Below are 21122 nucleotides of genomic sequence, written 5' to 3' on the forward strand. Positions count from 1 at the left end.
TTAGTTTGATTTCTGACACTACGGCTGATGAACTTGCATTGCCATCTAGCGGAAATTCAATTTCGTCAGATTTAAAAATAAGCCAAACAAAAAAACTAAGCCCGACTTTTCGTATTTTTAAAATTAATGTCTGAAACCTAGATATTGCCATAACAATACATGCTTTGAACTCGCAATTCAACGTTGATGTCGAAACTTCAGTCTATTTTTACCTGAAAGTTATAGTTTAGGAGTTATTCAAATTCGACGTAATTGTTATAAAACACCTTTAAGTAGAGGTAAAAACCACAATTAAGAATCAAAAACAAAGCGCTGTTTAGAGAATGGAAGCTACACTTATAATCAAAATGCTTAAAATGTTTGGAATATTAATGTTCATTTTTTACTTTTTGCAAAGTTGAAAAAAAAAAATTACCGGAAGTGACCAGAAGTAGCCTATATCTCCAGAAATACTGGGCCCACAACAAAACAAATATGATTTTCGTGATCCTCATGAAATTTAAGGTGTGTCTGACCTAATTTGATCCGTTTTTGGCGAAAAGTCCTTTTTGGCCAAAATCGCGATTTTTCCTGAACTATAGTTCAGGGAAATTTGCGATTTTTGACGATTTTCGGGTATTTTCTACTGACACATGGATTCGATCCCAAATTTTACGAGGATTACGAAAATGTCTGTCTTTTTTTGTTCAGACCAACAGATAGTGAGTTATTAAGCATTAAAAAACCGGATCTTAAACCGGAAGTTGACATTTCGGAAATTTAAAAAATGAACTATGTTCTCTATTACAAGGTACACAAGATCTGCATAGTTTCAAGCGTAAACTACAGAGAATTAACATAATAAGACCTTTCAAAGTTCTTAAAGTTCAGTTTTCAGGTGCGGCCTACATACCACTTCAAAGGACTACCGCACACATAACAATAAACAACCACGAGAACAATGCATTTTTGCAGAATATTAAAAAATAGTTCTTGTAATAATATTTTATTCATAATGTGATTTATTTTCGACATGGCAGATAGGTTTGCCACACAAATACATGATGAACTTGCATCGCCGAAAATCTAGAGAAAATATAATTTCGAAGTGGTTGTTACAACACAAAGATCTTCAAATAACGTGTTTAACAATAAACATCACGAGACAAAAATAGTTCCTATTTTTTAGAGAAAATATAATTTTATTCAAATAAACTTTCCTATTTTTTATTTATTAAAACCTTAATGGTGCCACACAAATCACATGATTTGTACTCACAATTCAACGGCAATGTGTTAGATACCTATCGATCTCATCGTGCAGGAAATGTAATTTCCATTTTATCCATTTATCCATCTTACCATCCATTTACGTGTATTGAAAACTTTCATAATAAACAAAGGAAAGACACGTGAAATAAATTCTCACCCTTGTTAAATATCACAAGAGGCATATTGACCATCTCTGGACAGATTTATTCAAATTCCGTTTTTATTTCAATCGTTGAATCCCCAATGCCACAGCAAAAGCCTGGACAGCTGAAAAAGGATACTGAAAATCTAACGTGTAGACATTCCCATGCCAAACTGCATAACCTGTCAATCATACCAATTAGAACATCATCTATGCACCTTAGTATAAAGCCTCAGCTGATGATAAATTACCTGTTTTCCTTTGAATTCAATCGGGAAATCTTTCGCAGATTCTTGGGTCACTCTCCCTCCAATGTCCAACTGATAAACTTGACTGTGTTCGTTCCACAACGGGGCTTTGTTGATCAAAACAAACTCACATCTTCGTCTCATCTGAGCTGGTGGCTCGCGTTCCTCACAATTAGTTGCTCAATTCTTTTCAACTAACCATGTCTGTCGAAACAATTAACTAGGAATTATGTAAGAAAGTCGTTCTTCAGCTAGAATAGAAAAAAACAAACATTGTATGTATTATTTTGTTAAGCCTGAAATTATTTCACTTTTGGAGAGTAAAATATTGCAACTGGAAAACAGGGACAGCTGATTAGAGGCCCCGGAGTTAAAGGTTCAACAACATGTAAGCATCTCAGTTGATTTGTTACATAAATAAAACTGAATTACTATTGTATCCATGAATTCAATCCATGAAGGCTGCTCGATGCAACATTGCGGCCAATTCGGTATGAACAGTTCCATGAAATTTCCACGCAACCACCCGTTTAAAAATCTGAAACAACACGTGGAAAATACAACGACTATTCATTAAAATAGTCATAAAAACATGACATTAAAAAGAGCTCAGTATCCTGATTGACATCATAGCCTCATGGGCTGCCAGTCATATGCTTAAAACATCACAGCTCAAATATTTGTATGCCACCGATTACCTGAGCCATGCCCTGAGTGGAACCTTAACAATGAAAGCGGGTAAACAGTAAACGCCATCAACCCATGCCTGTCCTATAAAAAAAATAAAACAATTACACAAACTAGAAGAAACAGCTCACACTGTTATGAAACAGAAACACCAATGAGGGCAATTTATACCAGTTTCACAGCACAGCCGTAGAATGGGTGCATCAGAGAAATAAATCACCCAAAGATGTAGCATGGAAGAAGCTAACATAACTGCCACACCTAAACTTCCTGATTCAGCAACTACAGAACACCCAAGGATTCCACACAAAACCATATGTAAGCATACAGAAGCCTAATAAAAACTAAGATAAAATTAAGCTAACAGCCACATATTTTAAATACACAAGATTGGCTTTACCACTCATGAAGTTAGGATCACAAACTCTTCCACAATCTGGAACTCCATCACATCTATATTGATTACATATATGAACACTTTACACAGAACTTACAAATTGTTATTTCTAACTTGAAAATGAAACCATTATAAAACTTTATAAACCTGTATTCAGAGCCAGGACCAAACGATCCACGTCTTTCAGATAGACACCAGCGACATTCAACATATGTAAAATAGTGGTCAGACAGCTTGTACTTTGATACTCTTTAAGCTTTTTTAGCTCTTTATGGCTTTAAGTACTTTTCTTTTGTTACCCCTTCTCCTTTTTTTTTGTACAAATTACACGTTGCCTAATTGCTTCAAACCTTACCAAAAAACGAAAAATTAACTTAAAAATACTTCTTTTAAAAAATTTATGAAGCTCTTTGAAAACCTCTTACTTTTGCAAGAAAACAGAAAATAGAAACGTACTATTTCTTTAAGTATTTACGCATGCATGATTCTGATGGCTTGGATGTCAAACGTTTCATTGGCTGTAGTCCTGTTGTCCGAAAGCACGCGACAATGAGTTGTCCGTCTGCTATTCATGCTTCATCAGCTCTTCCTAAATGTTTTCTTTCGTAAATGAAATTGAAGCCTTTCTTGTTGTGACTTTCTTTAACATAAATAATCGATCTTGCACTTCAAACGGCTTATTCCCAATCCATGTCACAGACAACTGCAAATATTGGCAACAGAAGTGAATGAGATACAAATTTTGTGAATCACATGGGATTGACTGAGCAAGAAAGTAATCATATTTACTGAATTTTTCTTCAAGCTGATTCCTCACAAGATTCATCTTTCGTCCACTGTTCAAATGTACTGGACCAAGGTCTCGTCTGCACCCTAGAATGAGAAATAGAAAGAACACAGAAATGATTAAATAGAGAAATTTGTCTGTTCCAAACAAATAGAAATAAATAAAGATGAATTCATATTTAATTTACAATGGGTGCAAAAATAATGAATAAATTAAATAAACCAGCCAATTCACAAATGCATTTTCTGCAGGATTTCCAGTAAGATCAGGTAACACAAACTCTTCCATGTTTTGATGGAAAGTCAGTGTTGCCCATTTTAGTTTTCTAAAATCCCGGCCGACAAATTGATATTTTTTTTATTGCTTCCAATCAGCTGCCACATATATAGCTTTGGCAACAGGGTGAACAATAAATGTAAACACTTTTATCGATTTCTTTGTAGAATAGTCAAAATGTCTAGAAAAGAACCACAATTTAAAACAAATTGTAATGAAGTAAATAAACGGTTAAATCAGTTCTTTTCGTGGTAAGGCGACTAACAAAATCAGTTGAATGTTAGATCGTGATTTTAAAACAGGCGAACGTCTCCTGCTAAGATGAGCAGCAAAAACAAAACAAAAACAACAACAGAACAAAACAAAGCGCAAATAGAAGCAAAAAAGGGGTTGGGAGAAGCACTTGATCATTGAAGCGGGTCGTGGCGTATTTTCGGTGATGACTACATGAAGATAAACACATTGTTTCCATGGTAATATAACGATAATGAATACATCTATAACCAAAATGGCAAAAGGCCTACTTCTTATCCAAAAACCCTCAAAGGAAAATTATAGCGAAAAAAAAAACGTTAAAAGCAAGGCAAGGATGATAGAAATTTTTGATTTTTAATATAGAGTCAATGATGGGGAACGGAGAGCCATACTTATTGAGGATAAAAAAATTCATCATTATTTTTTGTGGTTCTCGAATCGTTGTGCAAAAGACGCTCTTCACTGCTGATAAACATGGACATTAGATAACATAGTATTGTGATTGGTATCAAGATAAAACGTTATCAACTAAAGACGTTGGCCATTTGCGTAGATCTAAATGGAAGCCATCGCAATAACGTCATTCGAAAACTGTATATTGCGGAACTCTTCAGTTCTCCTGTATTTGGGGAGTATCGAAAATATGGCGGAGGGTTTAAGTCAAGTGTTTGAAGGAAAGTGCGCAGTTCGTGATGTTGAAACGAAAATAGTTTGAGTACATCGTGATAACAAAAATTGAGAAGAAGAAGCTGGACGTGGACTGTGAATGCTGGAATTGAATGCGTTACATTGTTTGCTTAAAAAGATAACAAAGAATGAAAATTTGGATCGACCGTAAAAAATTATTAGGGGAGGGTGGCTTTGGTACGGTATACAAAGGGAAGTTATGGGATAATGATGGTATGATATATAAAGCGATTTTCGGAGGCCGTGAAGTGGCAGTAAAAAGAGTTGAAATGCGTCACGTGGACAAAAGAGAAGAAGAAGCAATGCTTAAGTTAAATCATCCAAACGTTGTCAAGTTACTTCACTGTGATAAGGACGAAAACTTTACGTATGACATTTTTTTCTGGTTTTAAATACCGACTTTGTATCACATTTTTTTTTGTGGTTAAAATAACAATACAATTTCAAAATTGCCTTGTTTTTCTTTTTCTTTGTGGTGTTCAAGGTACTACGCATTGGAATTGTGTGACGCTTCTTTAGATCAACTTTTCCGGAAATCGGAAGATCCCAAAAAATACAAAGGACCTATGCCACGTGCAATTGAAATTTTCCATCAATTAGCTTCAGGCCTGGAATACATTCATTCAAAGGAATTTATTCATCGAGACATTAAACCGAGCAACGTCCTCATTTCGCGAAGTCCTGGAGAATATGAATCAATAATAATGAAATGGTCTGATTTTGGACTGGCCAAATCGGTAAACGAAAAGGGACTTCACTCGTGGACTGGCGTGAGAGGAACCAGAACTTGGTACGCACCCGAAGTGCTGAAAAAACTCAACAACGATGAAAACGTGAAAAATAATAAGTTTTGGGGCACCGTCAAGAGCGATGTGTTTGTCCTCGGCCTCGTCTTCGGTTACATTTTCTTGGAGGGAAAACATTTATTCGGTTCAAGTGAAAAAGAAATTCACGAGAACATAACTGGAGGACGTCCGGTGAATATGACGAGTAATTCCAATTTACTTCCATACTATTTTACTCTTCTCTTGATAAACAGTTGATTGCTAAATTCTAGATATTGATGGCGAAGTGCGCAAATATTACGAGGATGATTTACTAAGGAAAATGTTGGAAGACGACCCGGAAAAAAGAATGAATTCGACAGACGTCGTCGAACAACTGGAATCCATCAAGAAAAAAGTAATATTATTTTTTTGTAAGTTAGGAAGTAGCAACTTAGGCAATCCAATATTTTTCTAATTTAGTTGACTGAAAAAGAAAATGAATTTCGCCAACTTTGTGCTCGTGACTCTTCGTCTGATCTAATAGGAAGAATTACCGACTTTATTCGTCTTGGAATCAATGTAAATTCAACGGACGATTATGGAAAGAATGCGCTCCATTATTTGTGTTGGTTAAATTCAAGCCCAAATTTAACTGACGCCATTGCAATCTTAATCCAACTGGGAATTGATGTGAATGCCAAGAACAATGACGGATGGAATGCGCTCCATCATTTGTGTCGATCAAATTCAAGCTCAAATTTAATTGGCGCCATTCAACTCTTAATCAAATTGGGAATTGATGTGAATACAAAGGACAGATCGTCAAGGAATGCGCTCCATTATTTGTGTAGATCAAATTCAAGCCCGAATTTAATTGACGCCATTCTACTCTTAATCGAACTGGGAATTGATGTGAAAGCAAAGGACAATAATGGAACGAATGCGCTCCTTTATTTGTGTCAATCAAATTCAAGCTCAAATTTAATTGACGCCATTCAACTCTTAATCCAACTGGGAATTGATGTGAATGCCAAGGACAATGATGGATGGAGTGCGCTTCATCATTTGTGTAAATCAAATTCAAGCCCAAATTTAATTGACGCCATTCAACTCTTAATCGAACTGGGAATTGATGTGAATGCAAAGAACATTTGGGAAAAGAATGCGCTTCATTATTTGTGTGAATCAAATTCAAGCCCAAAATTAATTGACGCCATTCAACTCTTAATCCAACTGGGAATTGATGTGAATGCAAAGAACAATGATGGATGGAATGCGCTTCATTATTTGTGTGAATCAAATTCAAGCCCAAATTTAATTGACGCCATTCAACTCTTAATCCAACTGGGAATTGATGTGAATGCCAAGGACAATATGGGATGGAATGCGCTTCATCATTTGTGTTGGTTAAATTCAAGCACAAATTTAATTGGCGCCATTCAATTCTTAATCCAACTGGGAATTGATGTGAATGCCAAGAACAATGATGGATGGAATGCGCTTCATCATTTGTGTCGGTTAAATTCAAACCCAAATTTAATCAACGCCATTCAACTCTTAATCCAACTGGGAATTGATGTGAATGCCAAGGACAATTATGGATGGAATGCACTTCATCATTTGTGTAAATCAAATTCAAGTCCAAATTTAATTGACGCCATTCTACTCTTAATCGAACTGGGAATTGATGTGAATGCCAAGGACAAAGATGGACAGAATGCGCTCCATCATTTGTGTTGGTCAAATTTAAGCCCAAATTTAATTGACGCCATTCAACTCTTAATCCAACTGGGAACTCGTGTCATATCCAACGGCCACGATGCACGAACTTATTTACGCCATAATTATTACATTAGCAAGAAGGACGAAATCCTAAAACTACTCGACGAAGCACTTGTCGTAATCTAAAGAGAAAAAAAGAACCGCTTTTCTTGATAGAACTAACTGCGAACGTTAACCAATTTCATTAGTCAAATGAAAGAAAATTATACGTGAAAATAGTACGACCGTCAAACTTGGCAATATGGCGGTCAATTAAATCTGTTCTTGCTAGCTGTGTTGCAATTTAGCAAACCATTGAAAAACAAGTAAACAAAAGAAAGTAATAGTCAAAACAAAAAAACATTGACAAAGGCTGTATACCGATACAGATTTAGCAAATTGACAAAGTGTGTAGTTCACATCAACACCACAGCCATTTAATAATACAAGTATTTAAATAAATTTTTAAAACCCTCCTACTATATGACATTGTCAGTCATATCTGACAATGTCTATCCATTTGTTTTCAGCCAAATCATCTGCTTGTATGAAGTTGATTTTATGATATTTTTAAACGGGCAGACATCTACCGAGAAAAAGCCAGTTTTCCTGGTGTGACCTTCAAAACATTGCGGAAACAAAATGCGAAAATTCAATCAAATGAAGTCATGAAAGAGAGACGGTTCTTCAAACAATTCTGCCAAGCAAGCTAATGATTGAGAAAACAACTTATGTTTCCCCACTTCTAAACAAAACACAGGCCACTTGCATTGTTAGTCAGTTCGACCAGAACGATGTCAATCCAATACCCCTCACTCTATGGCGCCAAAATGGCCAAGTGGCCAGGAAAGAATGGAGTGAAAGGTCAATCATTTACAGGCGACAATAAGAGGGATTCACTACATTCTTAAATCGCATTATTTTCAAGTATCTCTCATTAACCAATCGAATGAAAAACAGCGAAAACGGTTGAAATTCTGAAAATAAAGCAAAACGACTGGGAGTGCGAGATTTTAGACGCTTCTGGGACATCAGTGCCATGACACATGCAAACCGAAAGCAAAAGATATCTAAAAACTGACCTGGAAATAGAGCGGAGAACTTCTTCTACTATTTATTGCCTTGGAACGCAGTAAAGGCATCGAAGAATTGTCTGATTTTCACTGGACGAAAATCGTGATTACTTCATTCCTAACGAGCGTGCAAATTGTCTTTCAGTCAACTTCTTGCAATGGCCACTCTTCTTTCTTTCTAGACAGTCGTATAAGTGATGCACTACATGAATACCAGTTTTCATATTGTTCAAAAGTAATTCATCTAAATGATTCACTGCTTAAAGTTGCACTTCACATATTTGATGTCAACACTTCATAGTTACAGCCAAATGTGGTTGAAAACTGAAATTGAGACGATTAGAAGGCGGCACGTACCACAGCCTTCGTGGATGTGAGTTGAATTGGCAATGAGGAAACTGCTGAGCTCATTTTTCCGCTTTTTTCCCTCACCCAAGTTCCTACGCAGCATTGCCAACTCAAATTATGAACATAAAATAATAGACCTGAAAAAAGATGGTGATGTAAATATGAAATGTAATTGAATTTCACATTGGGGATAGAATTTGATTAGAGAATTCACGTAACACTTTTGTATTGAGAAGAATTGTTTACTAAGAGTTTCTAACACGAATGTCAATCTTTCAATCTTTCTTCTTGTCAATCAAATTTATCCAGAAGACTGTGGGCGATGTCGGTATCCCAAAGCCAATGTTCTGGACCACAATCCGACAGAACAGTACTAAGCTCTGCACAAGTTTTCAATACAAACAACACACTTCATCAGAGCTTACTGTATAGTTAAAATCATCCAATCATAAACACGGACCAATAAGCAACTCATCACGGCAATAATAAATGAAACCCTCAAACCCAACAAAGGGTAAAGAATGTTACACGGCCACACACGTAACCCCACTGCGTGAAGCAGCGTAACCACCAGTACAACTAAGAATAAAGGAAAGAATTTAATTACCAGACAGCTACGGGAACAACCGTTAACAATTAACGACCGCACACAATGGAATAAGCACCATCATAAAAACATGCTGCACAACTAAAGACATCAAATCAATCAAGAATTCTCATAAAATCACAAAACATTAAACTAAAGAATAAACAATGGCAAAGTGTTCCATCAGTGAAATAAGGGATAATCATAAAAATGTCATATCCGAAAGATGTACCATCATTTGGAACAAAGCAGCACCAGTAAGAAAAATAAATACCTAAGGCGTAAATGGAACAATCCGGCGGAAACATGAGACCGATGCACCCGTACGATGTAATAAACACAGACCGCCAACGAAAACCCGACATCAAATCGCCACAGGAGATTCTGAATCTAAACGATACAAGGAATCAACAGCTGGAACAAGATACAATTTTACCGACTGCAGGTAACTGACATCATTTGAGACAACCAATCAACATTGTCCTTCAGCCTGGGGCGGTAATAGATATAATCATTCGAACAAAAAAAACGATAAACAGCGAAAAAAATTACCAAGACAACCCCAACAACGAAACGAAGCCACTAGCCGACCTCCATACCCAACCGGGGCACGGAACCCACGACAAGGGCACCAGAAACTATTCCAATCCTGTAACGAAAGCATCAAAACATGAATAGGATAATGAAAAGGAGAGGAAAATTGTTACCCCCGTTTACAGCACAACCTATAGCCAGTAGAAGAATATGGCACCTTTCTTCTCACTGAAAAAAAGAAGAAAGGCGTGGCGATCGGGAATAAAGTAAAGTAAATAAAAATAATTACCAGAGGGACAAATAAGCGAAGTCTGCTCAATACAACGCTACAGCCAAATTGGTAGGTATAGTGCCATGAAACGTTCAAAACCTGAAACGACACTTGGAGAATAAACAACTATTCAATATAATAAACCTAAAAACCCGGCATTAATAAGAGCTCAGTATCCTGACTGACATCATAGCCTCATGGTCTGTCAGTCATATGATTAAAACATCAGAGCTCAAAAACGGTACAATCCATAAATTACCTGATCCATCCCCCGAATGAAAGTTAAGCGATGTGGCAAGCGCCAACGTCTCATGCTAACCATTTAAAATAGAATATAGAATAGAAATAGTAGCTAGAAATAGGTAACTTGCATAGTTATGAAACAACAGTGTGGGAAAGATATACCACAGCTTTATTACAGAGCCACTGCATGTAACAGGTGCACTATCTTAATCTATCATTCAAGGATACATGACAAGTAATTACCACAATCTCAAAAACTCTGCACAAGAAGAGACCAGAAACTGGAAAAACTTATATCTTACTAACACCCCACAACAACACAGTGCACTACATTTTAAACTAATAATAAGTGACTCATATCAACTACGAACAAGATAAAGCTTGCCACACACCCAGCCTAAACGAAACACATCCACCTGAAAAATGAACTGAATCTTACCACACAAAAACACAACATGCCAGCTGTGTTGTAGACAATTAGGAATAAAATCTGTGGCTTTACATTAATATCAATTTTAATACTTAAAAGAATAACTATACTTTATATATAACATGAATATACAAGATAGGCTTTACCACTCAAGAAGTCTGTAGCATGAACTTCTCCACAATCAGGAACTCCATCACATCTATAAATGATAACATAAATTAACAATTAATACTAATCTTCAAATTTTTTACATCTAACTAGAAAAGCAAACAAGTGTAAACAACATTTAAACCTTTATTCAGAGTCATAACTAAACGGTCCACTTCTATAATACAGACACCAGCAAGATTCTGCATGTTCAAACGTGGTATTCAAACGGCTTTATATACTTTTTTTTTGTTACCCCTTCTCTTTTTTCAGACAAATTACACGTTGCCTAATTGCTTCAAACCTTACCAAAAAATTAACTTTAAAAGATTCCTTTCAAAATAATTAATAAAGCTCTTCAAAGTCCTCTTATATTTGCAAGAAGATAGAGAACAGATATGTAATATTTCCTTAAGTATTTACGCATGCATGATTCTGTTGGTTTGGATGTCAAACATATCATGTCAAACATATCATTGATGCTTCATCAGGTTTACTTTCTGTCAAGAAGTGGGACATAAAACGATTTTGTCGGAAGCCCACACACCCGTGATGGGTTTAGAATACCAATTTCCTGTCCGATAAATAACAAAATACAACTCGAATGATGATTTTCATTGCACTTCTTACATGGAACTTTTTACGATTTCGATTGATATTTGGATTTCATGTGTATTGAGCTTCTATAAAAAGTAAAGGAACCTGTAATACAATGCAAAGACCGGATGTTATGAAAACAGTTCCCCGTACGAGATCATGCACTGAAAAGCCAATGTAACCTGACAGTCAACTAGAAAATTTGAATGAAAAAGATCAAGTTGTGTATTGGATATTCCATATTCCTTTGTCATATTTTTATATGCAATGGCCAGGTAATCTATTTTGTCACTATCAATCTCTGCAATTACTTTGCTAACTTGGAGTTAATAAAATGTAACATGACAAGAATGACTGCCTATACAAGGTGTGTATTATTTGCTTAGAAGTAGAATCATTATAAAATATGTGTAAAAAGTGTCATGAAACTTTGTTTGGTTGTCATGTAAAAACAACACAGAATTTGGAAATTTACTTATCAATATAAAATAAAACAAGCCTTTAAGATGAAAGCTTTGCTGGAACAATTATAAAAATCAACTGAACAGACTTTTGCTCTAGGATTTGCAATGAAATTACAGGAGTGTTTTAACTTTATAAATATGAATACCTTGTTTTCTGGTTCCAGCTCCTGGGATTCCAAGTCATTAATTCTAATGTATGAAAAATTTTCCAACCTCAATTGTTAATTAAGCCTCGTAACCTTCTTTGGTTGTTTTTTTTTTTTACAGAAATTCATTCAATAGACTTTCCCTAGGACTACTGGAAGTTTCGTGGTCCAATGAATGTCCAAAATCCTAGTAATAATGTTCAAGTTACTGTTGGTTAGTAAAATAGTTTAGATATTACAATATTACATGTATAGGTGTGCATTCTGTTGTTCCAATGTTTGAACACGAAAACCATTAGTAAACACATACCATCAGAAATCCTCGATTTGCTTCACGTGCAGAACAATCTGTGGAGAGGATGGAAACAACTACCAAATCGATAAATGATGGGGAAATCGATTGGTACGAGTCCTACATAGAATGTACTGGTTCGTGAACTTGGTGAAACAACTTGTATCATTCGATAACACCGTAATAAAAGGTAATCCAGTGGGCTGGTACAACATGACATGATGTACTATCGTCATCCCATTTATTTTGGCTTTGTGATTGTCTTGTGTGATGGCTGGCTTTATAGTAAAGGAACAACTGAAACAGATAAGAGACAAATTTGTCTAGATTCTCTTTTAACCATAATTAACTAAATTAAATACCTTTGTTCCTTTTAGTTTATGTATGAGATTGAAATGAAGAGAGCTCTGCAGAGAAAGGATGTCCAGTTGGAGATACTGGAACAGGAAAATCTAAATCTTTTTCCCTTTATAGATTAACATGATTCAAACGATCAACGATACAACAGTTGGTGCTTTCGATACGATATACCCCAGTCTATATCGTATCATATGCCTAAAGTCTCGTGAATGTCGGTCCCCTCAAAAGAAACCTACGTGCAATTTTCAAGAATAAAATAAACAAAAAATCAATGCACAGTAAACATAAATTCCTTTAAAAAGCTTAAATCGTTCGTGAGGAATCGCAAATCGGAATCAACTCAAACGTACATCCGTTAGTTTTAAATACGGCTCGCTTCTCTGTAATCCATTAAAGTCCACGTAACATCAAATTTAGCAAAATTAAACCCACCCTAACCGCAATCTCTCGCATCATTTCCCAAATCACCAACGACGATCTCAAAATCTTGAAATTCGCATGATTCTTAATGCGCAATGAATTCCACAACATAATGCTCGTCATCTTTTACTCCTCCTGCTCCCCCCCTTCAGAAAACTGTAACCCCAAAAGCGTTCGTGACGTGTGTCGCTCACTCGTTTCCAAACATCCATCATTGATCCAACGACCAAGCGCCGAGCTTGCCCAGATGGCCATAAAGTTTTACGACAACTTTCGATACCAGGTGATGAATTGAGTTGTACCTCAAAAAGGAGTGCAGCTCTCCCCAACAGAAGGGGAGGGGGAGGTACGTGAATGATATCCAAAATTCAAACTCTTTTTTAACCCTCCCCCCTTTCTTTTTTTGCTTGTCAGTATTGACGTGTTCCAGTGAGTAGAAACGACAATTCGACAGTGATCGTCATCTAGAAAGGATTGCAACAGTGCGCTGTGCCTAAACAGGAAGAGAAATCAAAATGGCCCGTCATTTGGCTGCGTTAATTAATTTGTTTTGGCTATTGTTCGCTTGCACAATTTACGCGAATGGCCAGTCCTTCGAAGAAACTGTGCAACAATTGGCGAAAAATTACGTAAGTGAAATAACAATTTTTTAATTGAATAAAATTAAAAATTTACGTTTTTTGGGGGGGGTTGGGTGGGAAGGCTGAAATTAAAGAAGTTTTGGAAGCTAAAATGGTCCGTTTAGAAACGAAAGTGATTGGCCTCGAATCGAAAATGCAACAGCAAAATGCGATTGTGATTTCCTTGCAAAACGAACGGCACAGCGACGAGGTGGAGATCAAGTTGCACGGTACGCAAGTCTTTCTCGTGACTTCAATTAAGAAAGTTTTTGATGACGATTTGCATGCAACATTTCGCTTTGATTTTTTGCAGAAACAAAAGCCATCGTGGACGATTTAGCGATCAAGTTAAACGGTAAGTCTGACGATACATTTACGATGCGATTCTTGTTTGTTTTAAACTGTGGAAATTGAAATGAAAATAGAGAGAACCAATGCCGTGACGGACATTGGAAAAATGCCAACATCTTGTTCGGATTTGCAACACATTGGACATCGAATAAGCGGATTGTATTCCGTTATGGGAACTCGATCGGTCGAAACAGTTTACTGCAATTTTCACCCAAATGCAAAAGGTATAATTATTAAATCTCTGAATTGCATTTTCATTCTAACCCCTCCATTCGAATTTGAAACAGAAATGCAAAAATGGATCGGTTACGTTGATGTGAAATCAGCGTCCACTTATTTCTACGTGACGAGGAGCAGTCCGTTTATGGAAACCAACATCCCAATTGCGTTCGACGTGGAGCAATTGAATGTCGGAGGAGCCATGAATTTGCAAACGGGCAAATTCGTGGCACCTCGAGCTGGCAAGTACAGTTTCTCCATTTCGGGAGTGGCCTATTTCCCTTACACGCAACTGACTCCCGGACTGTACAACGAGACTCCCGTCGTGCCTTCCTATCGCTTTCAAATCAGTTTGATTAAAAATGGCAATTGGATCGGCTCTGGCTATTCTCACGCGACCAACACGGGCGGTACGTTCGAAACGTTTTCGCTCGAATCGACACTCGGTTTGATCAAAAACGATCAAGTCTGGGTGGAGATCTCTGAAATGTCGGACAAGGTGTTGCTCTACGGTCGCCGTTTCACTCATTTCACCGGCGTTTTCCTAGAGGAAGACTTGACCCAATAGATACGAATGTTAACGTAGAGACAAATCGTATTTGCAATGTTGATGTACTCGAGCTTGAATCGCGATTTCAAATAAAATTCTTCTTGATTCAATTTTACTCCTATCGATCCTGTCTTGAAGAACATAATCAACAACAAAGAAATTGTCCGGACGAGCTTCCACTTCTGAGGCTTGTCCACACAATTTCTGTTGGCCTTTATTGAGCTGGAAACTGTTTTCAAAACGACACGCCTAAACTAGAATCGAAACTAACTCAATGTTCAAATTAGATTGCATTTGCTAAAGAAATCAGCCACAATTGCAAGTGGGTTGACAACAAAAAAAATGAACGCTTTACACTTTGCCACATGAAGGTGTCGAGATTCTACGGTAACAAAGAAGCAAATAACAAAGAGTAAGAATTTCTTATTTTCTCTATCTGATCACCCTCTCCTCCCCAGATTTCTGAGCAGTCAAAATGAATATGAGAGGAACAGACTGAAATGAAAGCCACTGACCTGGAAGTTTAAAGTGGATATCCTGTTCCAATTGAGCTCAATCACACATGCAATTTGTGAATATGTCAACTCTTCCTAAATGTTTTCTTCAGTGAATGAAATTAAAGCCTGAGACTTTCTTCAACACAATGGTCGATCTTGTACATCAATGGCTTATTTCCACTCCACATCATAGACAACTGCAAATACTGACAATAGAAATGAATGAGCTACAAATTTCGTCAATCACATGGGATTTGCTGGAAAGAAAGCAACCATATTTACTGAATTTGTCCTTAAGCTGATTCCACACAAGATTCATCTTCCTTCCACTGTTCAAATGTATGTGTGTACTGGGCAAAAGGTCTCATCTGCACCCTAGAATGAAAAATGGAAAGAACACAGAAATTTTAATTGAGAAATTTGTCGGTATGTGCCAAACAAGTAGGAACAAATGAAGGAAAACTCATATTTAATTTAAAGGGAGTGCAAAAACAATGAATTAATTAGACAAACTAGCCAATTTTCAAATGAATTTCTTTTGGCTAACATAAAAATTCCGGATTATAAGTTGAAATTTTTTAAATTGCACCCAGTCAGCTGCCACAGATATAGCACTGACCTTAACATGTTGAAAGTCGATTGACTGGTTAACACTTCTGTCGATTTTTTTTAAGCATAATTAAAAATTCTAGAAATGCACCACAATATATAAAACAATGTGATAAAATATAATGAACCGGTTAATGCAGTGCATTTGTCAAAACGAGATTAACGAAGTCAGTTGAGTTATATCATGAATTAAAAATAGGGAAACGTCTTCTGCTAAGGGGAGAAGAAAAGCAAAACAAAAGAACCCAGCAAATAAAGGCGTAAAGGGGGTTGGGGGAGGCACTTGGTCATCGATACGGATAGTAGCGCTTTTTCGGTGAAAACTGCATAAAGATAAGCGCATTGTTTACCATGGTAATGCAAAGTTAATGAATACATCTATAACCAAAAATGGAAATATTTCATATCCAAAAATCACCCAAAATTATAAAAGCATAAAATAATAAAGACAAGGAAAGAGTGATCAAGACCTTTAAATTTATAATACACAGCCGATGATGGGAAAGGCAATGCCATGCTTATATTCAGCATCGAAAAGTTCAGTATTATTTTCTGTTAATCTTGAATCGTTGTGCAAGAAACGCTTTCACTACTGATAAACCTGGCCAGTAGATTACAGAGTATTGTACGGCTCAAGATAAAACGTTATCAACTAAATGCGTTGGTCATTTGAGTAGATCTAGAAAGAAGTCATCGCAACAACGCCATTCGAAAACTGTACATTGCGGAACTATTCAGTTATCCTGTAGTTGGGGAGTATCGAAAATATGGCGGATGGTTTAGGTCAAGTGTTTGAAGGAAATTTCGGAGTTCGCGATGTTGAAACACAAGTAGTTCGAGTACATCGCGTCCAAAAAAAACAACGAAGAAGCTTTGCTAAAATTAGATCACCCAAACATCGTCAAACTTCTTCACTGTGGAAGTGACGATGAGTATAGGTAGGACATTTCTTATTGGTTTGAATAACAGCACAATGATCATATATCAACAATGATTTGTTTTTGTTACCGTGTTACCAGGTACTATGCATTGGGTCCGTGTTTGGCCACTTTAGATCAGCTGTTCTTGAGGTCGGATGATGCAAGAAAATACAAGGGACATATGCCCCATCATATCGATGGTTTGTTGCAATTCGCATCTGGTCTCGAATACATCCATTCAAGGAATTTAGTTCATGGAGACATCAAACCAAAAAATGTCCTGATTGCGGAGGGATCTGCTGGCCAAGATGAGATAACGCTCAAATGGTCAAATTTTGGTCAGACCAGAAGTGTCAGTGAAGCAAGGCAAAACAGTTATACCAGAGGAAATAAGGCATGGTTAGCCCCCGAGTTGCTTCAATTGGCAAGACATATAGGAAACGTAGATGAAACCAGTTATCAAGTTAGCGTCAAGGGCGACGTTTTTGCACTGGGACTTGTTTTTGGTTGTCTACTCTTGAACGGTGAACATCTCTACGGTTCCATCGATAACGAAAATGAAATTGCCGACAACATAATTAAAGGAAATCCCATCAACATACAAAGTAATACCTGACATACTAGAATGATATTCTTTTCTGATTAAAATAGTTGATTGTTTTACCTAGAAATGGATGGCAAATTACGCGACTGTTACGAGATGGACCTATTAGAAAAAATGTTGAAAAACGACCCAAATGAAAGAATGACATCGACAGAAGTTCTCATTCAATTGCTCTCGATCAAGGATAAGGTATAATGAATTTAAGGCAAGTCAAACAATCACATATGCACATTTTCAATTTATGAATTTAGCTCACTGGAAAAGAAAAAGAATTGCTTGAATTGTGTGGGCGTGATTCGCGATTGGATTTAACGGGAAAAATCAAAGAATTAATTCAGTTTGGAATTAACCTGAACGCAAAGGACAAAGACGGAAGGAATGCGCTTCACCTTTTGTGTCGGTACTATTCAAACCCAAAATTAACCGACGCAATTCAACTCGTAATCAAAAGCGGAATCGATGTGAATGCAAGGGACAACGATGGAATGAATGCCATTCATTATTTGTGTCGATACCATTCAAGCCAAAACTTAATCGATGCTATTCAAATCTTGATTAAATCGGAAATCGACGTGAAGGCAAAAAGCAACGATGGATCAAATGCGCTCCATTATTTATGTCGAGACAATTCAAACCCAAATTTCTCGACGCGTTGAATATTTTGACCTGAATTCGGAGTGGATGCGCTGCAAAGGACAACGCTGGATGGAATGCATATTATTACGCGCTTAATAAAATTAATAAAGAAATGAAAATTTGGTTTGACCGCAATGTTCAAAACAATAGGGAAAGGTGGCTTTGGTACGGTATTCAAAGGGAAGTTTGGAGTCAAGAAGTGGCAGTAAAAAGAGTTGATATATGCGTCATGTGGACAAAAGAGAAGAAGACGCAATGCTAAAATTAGATCATCCAAACATCGTCAAACTCCTTCACTGTGAAAAGGACAACGGACTTTATGTATGACATTTTTTTCTTGTTTTAAATAACAATATGATCTCAAAATTGTTTTTTTTCGTTATCTTGTTAAAGGTACTACGCATTGGAATTATGTGACGCTTCTTTAGATCAACTTTTCCCCAAGTTCTCACGGAGTTGGGATGATCGCAAAAAATATAACGGACGTATGCCACGTCCAATCGAAGTTTTCCGTCAATTAGCTACAGGCCTGGAATACATCCATTCAAAGAAATTAATTCATCGAGACATTCAACCGAGCAGCATTCTTATTAAGCAAAGTGCTGAGACACACGAAGAGATAATAATGAAATGGTCTGATTTTGGATTTGCCAAACCCGTAAACGAAAAGGGATATCACTCGTGGTCTGGGGTGAAAGGAACGAGAAATTGGTTCGCACCCGAAGTGCTGGAAAAACTCACGACGACGAACGAAGACGAAGAGTTTTTGGGCACCGTCAAGAGCGATGTGTTTGTCCTCGGCCTCGTCTTCGGTTATATTTTCTTGGAGGGAGAACATCTATTCGGTTCAAGTGAAAAAGAAATTCACGAGAACATTATTGAAGGACGTCCGGTGAATATGACAAGTAATTCCAATTCACTTCCATACTATTTTACTCTTCTATTGATGAACACTTGGTTGTTTAATTCTAGAAATTGATGGCGAAGTGCGCAAATATTATGAGGATGACTTACTTAACAAAATGTTGGAATACAATCCGGAAAAAAGAATTAGTTCGGCAGAAGTCGTCGAACAACTGGAATCCATTAAGAATAAAGTAATATTATTATTGATTTGTAACTCAGGAAGAAGCACCGTTAACATTTGTAAGATTTCTCCAATTTAGCTGACTGAAAAAGAAGTAGAATTTCGTGAACTTTGTGCCGAGGACTCCTCACCTGATTTAGTAGAAAGAATCAACGACTTTATTCGTCTTGGAATCGATGTGAATGCAAAGGACAAGGACGAAAGGAATGTGCTTCATCTTTTGTGTCGGTACTATTCAAACCCAAAATTAACCGACGCAATTCAACTCGTAATCAAAAGCGGAATTGACGTGAATGCAAGGGACAACGATGGAATGAATGCCATTCATTATCTGTGTCGATACCATTCGAGCCAAAACTTAATGAACGCAATTCAAATCTTGATTCAATCCGGAATCGACGCAAAGGCAATAACCAACGATGGATCAAATGCGCTCCATTATTTATGTCGAGACAATTCAACCCCATACTTCTCAGACGCGATGAATATTTTGACCGACTTCGGAGTGGATGCGCAGGCAAAGGACAAAGATGGGTGGAATGCGTTGTATTACTTTACAACAAAATGAATAAAAAATGAAAATTTCGTTCAAACGCGAAAAAGTAATAGGAGAAGGTGGCTTTGGTATAGTATTCAAAGGGAACTTTGGAGGTCGTGAGGTGGCAGTCAAAAGAGTTGAAATGCGTCATGTGGACAAAAGAGAAGAAGAAACTATGCTTAAGTTAGATCATCCAAACATCGTCAAACTTTTTCATTGTGAAAAGGACAAAGACTTTACGTATGACATTTTTTCTGGTTTTAAATAGCAATATGATTTTAAAATTGATTTGTTTCTCTTTTGTTATCGTATAAAAGGTACTACGCACTGGAATTATGTGTCGCTTCTTTAGATCAAGTTTTCCTGGAAAAGGATGATGCCAAAAAATACAAAGGACGTATGCCACGTCAAATCGAAGTTTTCCATCAATTAGCTACAGGCCTGGCATACATCCATTTAAAGGATTTCATTCATCGAGACATTAAACCGAGAAACATCCTCATTATGCGAAATCCTGAAGAATATGAAGAGATAATAATGAAATGGTCTGATTTTGGACTGGCCAAATCTGTAAACGAAAAGGGATATCATTCGTGGACTGGAGCAAAAGGAACCAGAACTTGGTACGCACCCGAAGTGCTGGAAAAGCTCAACAACGAAGAAAACGTGAAAAATAACAAGTTTTGGGGCACGGTCAAGAGCGACGTGTTTGTCCTCGGTCTCGTCTTCTGTTATATTTTCTTGGAGGGAAAGCATCTATTCGGTACAAGTGAAAAAGAAATTCACGAGAACATAATTGGGGAACGTCCAGTGAACATGAAGAGTAATACCAATTTAATTTCATGCTATTTTACTCTTTTATTGATGAATACTTGATTGCTAAATTCTAGATATTAATGGCGAACTGCGCAAATATTATGATGAATTACTTAACAAAATGTTGAAGCACGACTCGGAAGAAAGAATGAATTCGGAACTAGTCGTCGAACAACTGGAATCCATCAAGGAGCAAGTATTATATATTTATTTTTTGTAAGCGAGGAATTAGTAACTTAGGCAATCATAATTTTCTCCATTTTAGTTGAATGAAAAAGAAGAAGAATTACGCTAACTTAGTGCTGCCGACTCTTCGCCTAGTCTAGTAGAAAAGAAAAAAAAAGACTGCATTGCCGCATGTTGTCAATTCATTATCCCTTTAGCCCAGTTTTGATTGCATCGCATTTGATGATTAAATAATTCTATGTGGGCATTTAGCAAATAAAATTAAAACGAAACAAATTATCAAACGATGAAAACCGGCAAGTGATTTATAATCGGTTCAA

At 36.8% G+C, this 21122-nt stretch overlaps 3 protein-coding genes and 4 long non-coding RNA genes across 7 annotated transcripts in view; 2 read left to right on the forward strand and 5 right to left on the reverse strand.

Moving 5' to 3' along the window:
- Positions 1-1367: 1367 nt before the first annotated feature.
- LOC130694113 (uncharacterized) lies at positions 1368-2264 on the reverse strand. Its single transcript, XR_009001915.1, has 3 exons — positions 2074-2264; positions 1645-1892; positions 1368-1575 (listed from the first exon to the last, which is right to left on the reverse strand). It is a non-coding gene; the product is annotated as an uncharacterized LOC130694113 (long non-coding RNA).
- Positions 2265-2339: 75 nt separating this feature from the next.
- LOC130694106 (uncharacterized) lies at positions 2340-3648 on the reverse strand. The gene is made up of 6 exons (XR_009001908.1): positions 3515-3648; positions 3151-3428; positions 2873-3075; positions 2729-2781; positions 2500-2672; positions 2340-2412 (listed from the first exon to the last, which is right to left on the reverse strand). It is a non-coding gene; the product is annotated as an uncharacterized LOC130694106 (long non-coding RNA).
- A 1124-nt stretch (positions 3649-4772) lies between these two features.
- LOC130694048 (vascular endothelial growth factor receptor 1-like) overlaps positions 4773-21122 on the reverse strand; it is an 81301-nt gene continuing 64951 nt past the window's right edge. The window contains exon 17 of the mRNA XM_057517192.2: positions 4773-4792. The gene's annotated coding sequence lies outside the window, so the exon portion shown is untranslated. The remainder of the gene's footprint in view (positions 4793-21122) is intronic.
- The window catches only part of LOC130694044 (uncharacterized), a 73745-nt gene continuing 57849 nt past the window's right edge, over positions 5227-21122 (forward strand). The window contains 2 exon segments of the mRNA XM_059495527.1: positions 5227-5720; positions 5788-5912. Of these exon segments, the coding sequence (XP_059351510.1) occupies positions 5297-5720; positions 5788-5912 (549 nt within the window). The 5' untranslated portion in view covers positions 5227-5296.
- Positions 8889-11090, reverse strand: LOC130694101 (uncharacterized). Its single transcript, XR_009001903.2, has 6 exons — positions 11036-11090; positions 10890-10942; positions 10089-10384; positions 9818-9914; positions 9540-9655; positions 8889-9367 (listed from the first exon to the last, which is right to left on the reverse strand). It is a non-coding gene; the product is annotated as an uncharacterized LOC130694101 (long non-coding RNA).
- LOC130694099 (uncharacterized) lies at positions 12010-12945 on the reverse strand. The gene is made up of 3 exons (XR_009001895.2): positions 12752-12945; positions 12408-12686; positions 12010-12284 (listed from the first exon to the last, which is right to left on the reverse strand). It is a non-coding gene; the product is annotated as an uncharacterized LOC130694099 (long non-coding RNA).
- LOC130694071 (uncharacterized) lies at positions 13614-14985 on the forward strand. The gene is made up of 5 exons (XM_057517237.2): positions 13614-13798; positions 13872-14019; positions 14103-14144; positions 14215-14364; positions 14428-14985. Exons 1-5 carry the CDS (start codon positions 13685-13687, stop codon positions 14925-14927), a joined length of 954 nt encoding a protein of 317 aa, XP_057373220.1. The 5' UTR covers positions 13614-13684; the 3' UTR covers positions 14928-14985.

Source organism: Daphnia carinata, chromosome 6 (genome assembly GCF_022539665.2).
Source record: "Daphnia carinata strain CSIRO-1 chromosome 6, CSIRO_AGI_Dcar_HiC_V3, whole genome shotgun sequence".
NCBI lineage: Eukaryota > Metazoa > Arthropoda > Branchiopoda > Diplostraca > Daphniidae > Daphnia > Daphnia carinata.

What these genes read in the sequence shown, in the direction of transcription:
- LOC130694071 (XM_057517237.2), top strand. Translation starts at nt 13,685, where the DNA reads ATGGCCCGTCATTTGGCTGCGTTAATTAATTTGTTTTGGCTATTGTTC. An exon ending in AACAATTGGCGAAAAATTAC is followed by an intron (nt 13,799 to 13,871) that starts GTAAGTGAAATA and finishes TTGGGTGGGAAG; the next exon opens with GCTGAAATTAAAGAAGTTTT. An exon ending in GGTGGAGATCAAGTTGCACG is followed by an intron (nt 14,020 to 14,102) that starts GTACGCAAGTCT and finishes GATTTTTTGCAG; the next exon opens with AAACAAAAGCCATCGTGGAC.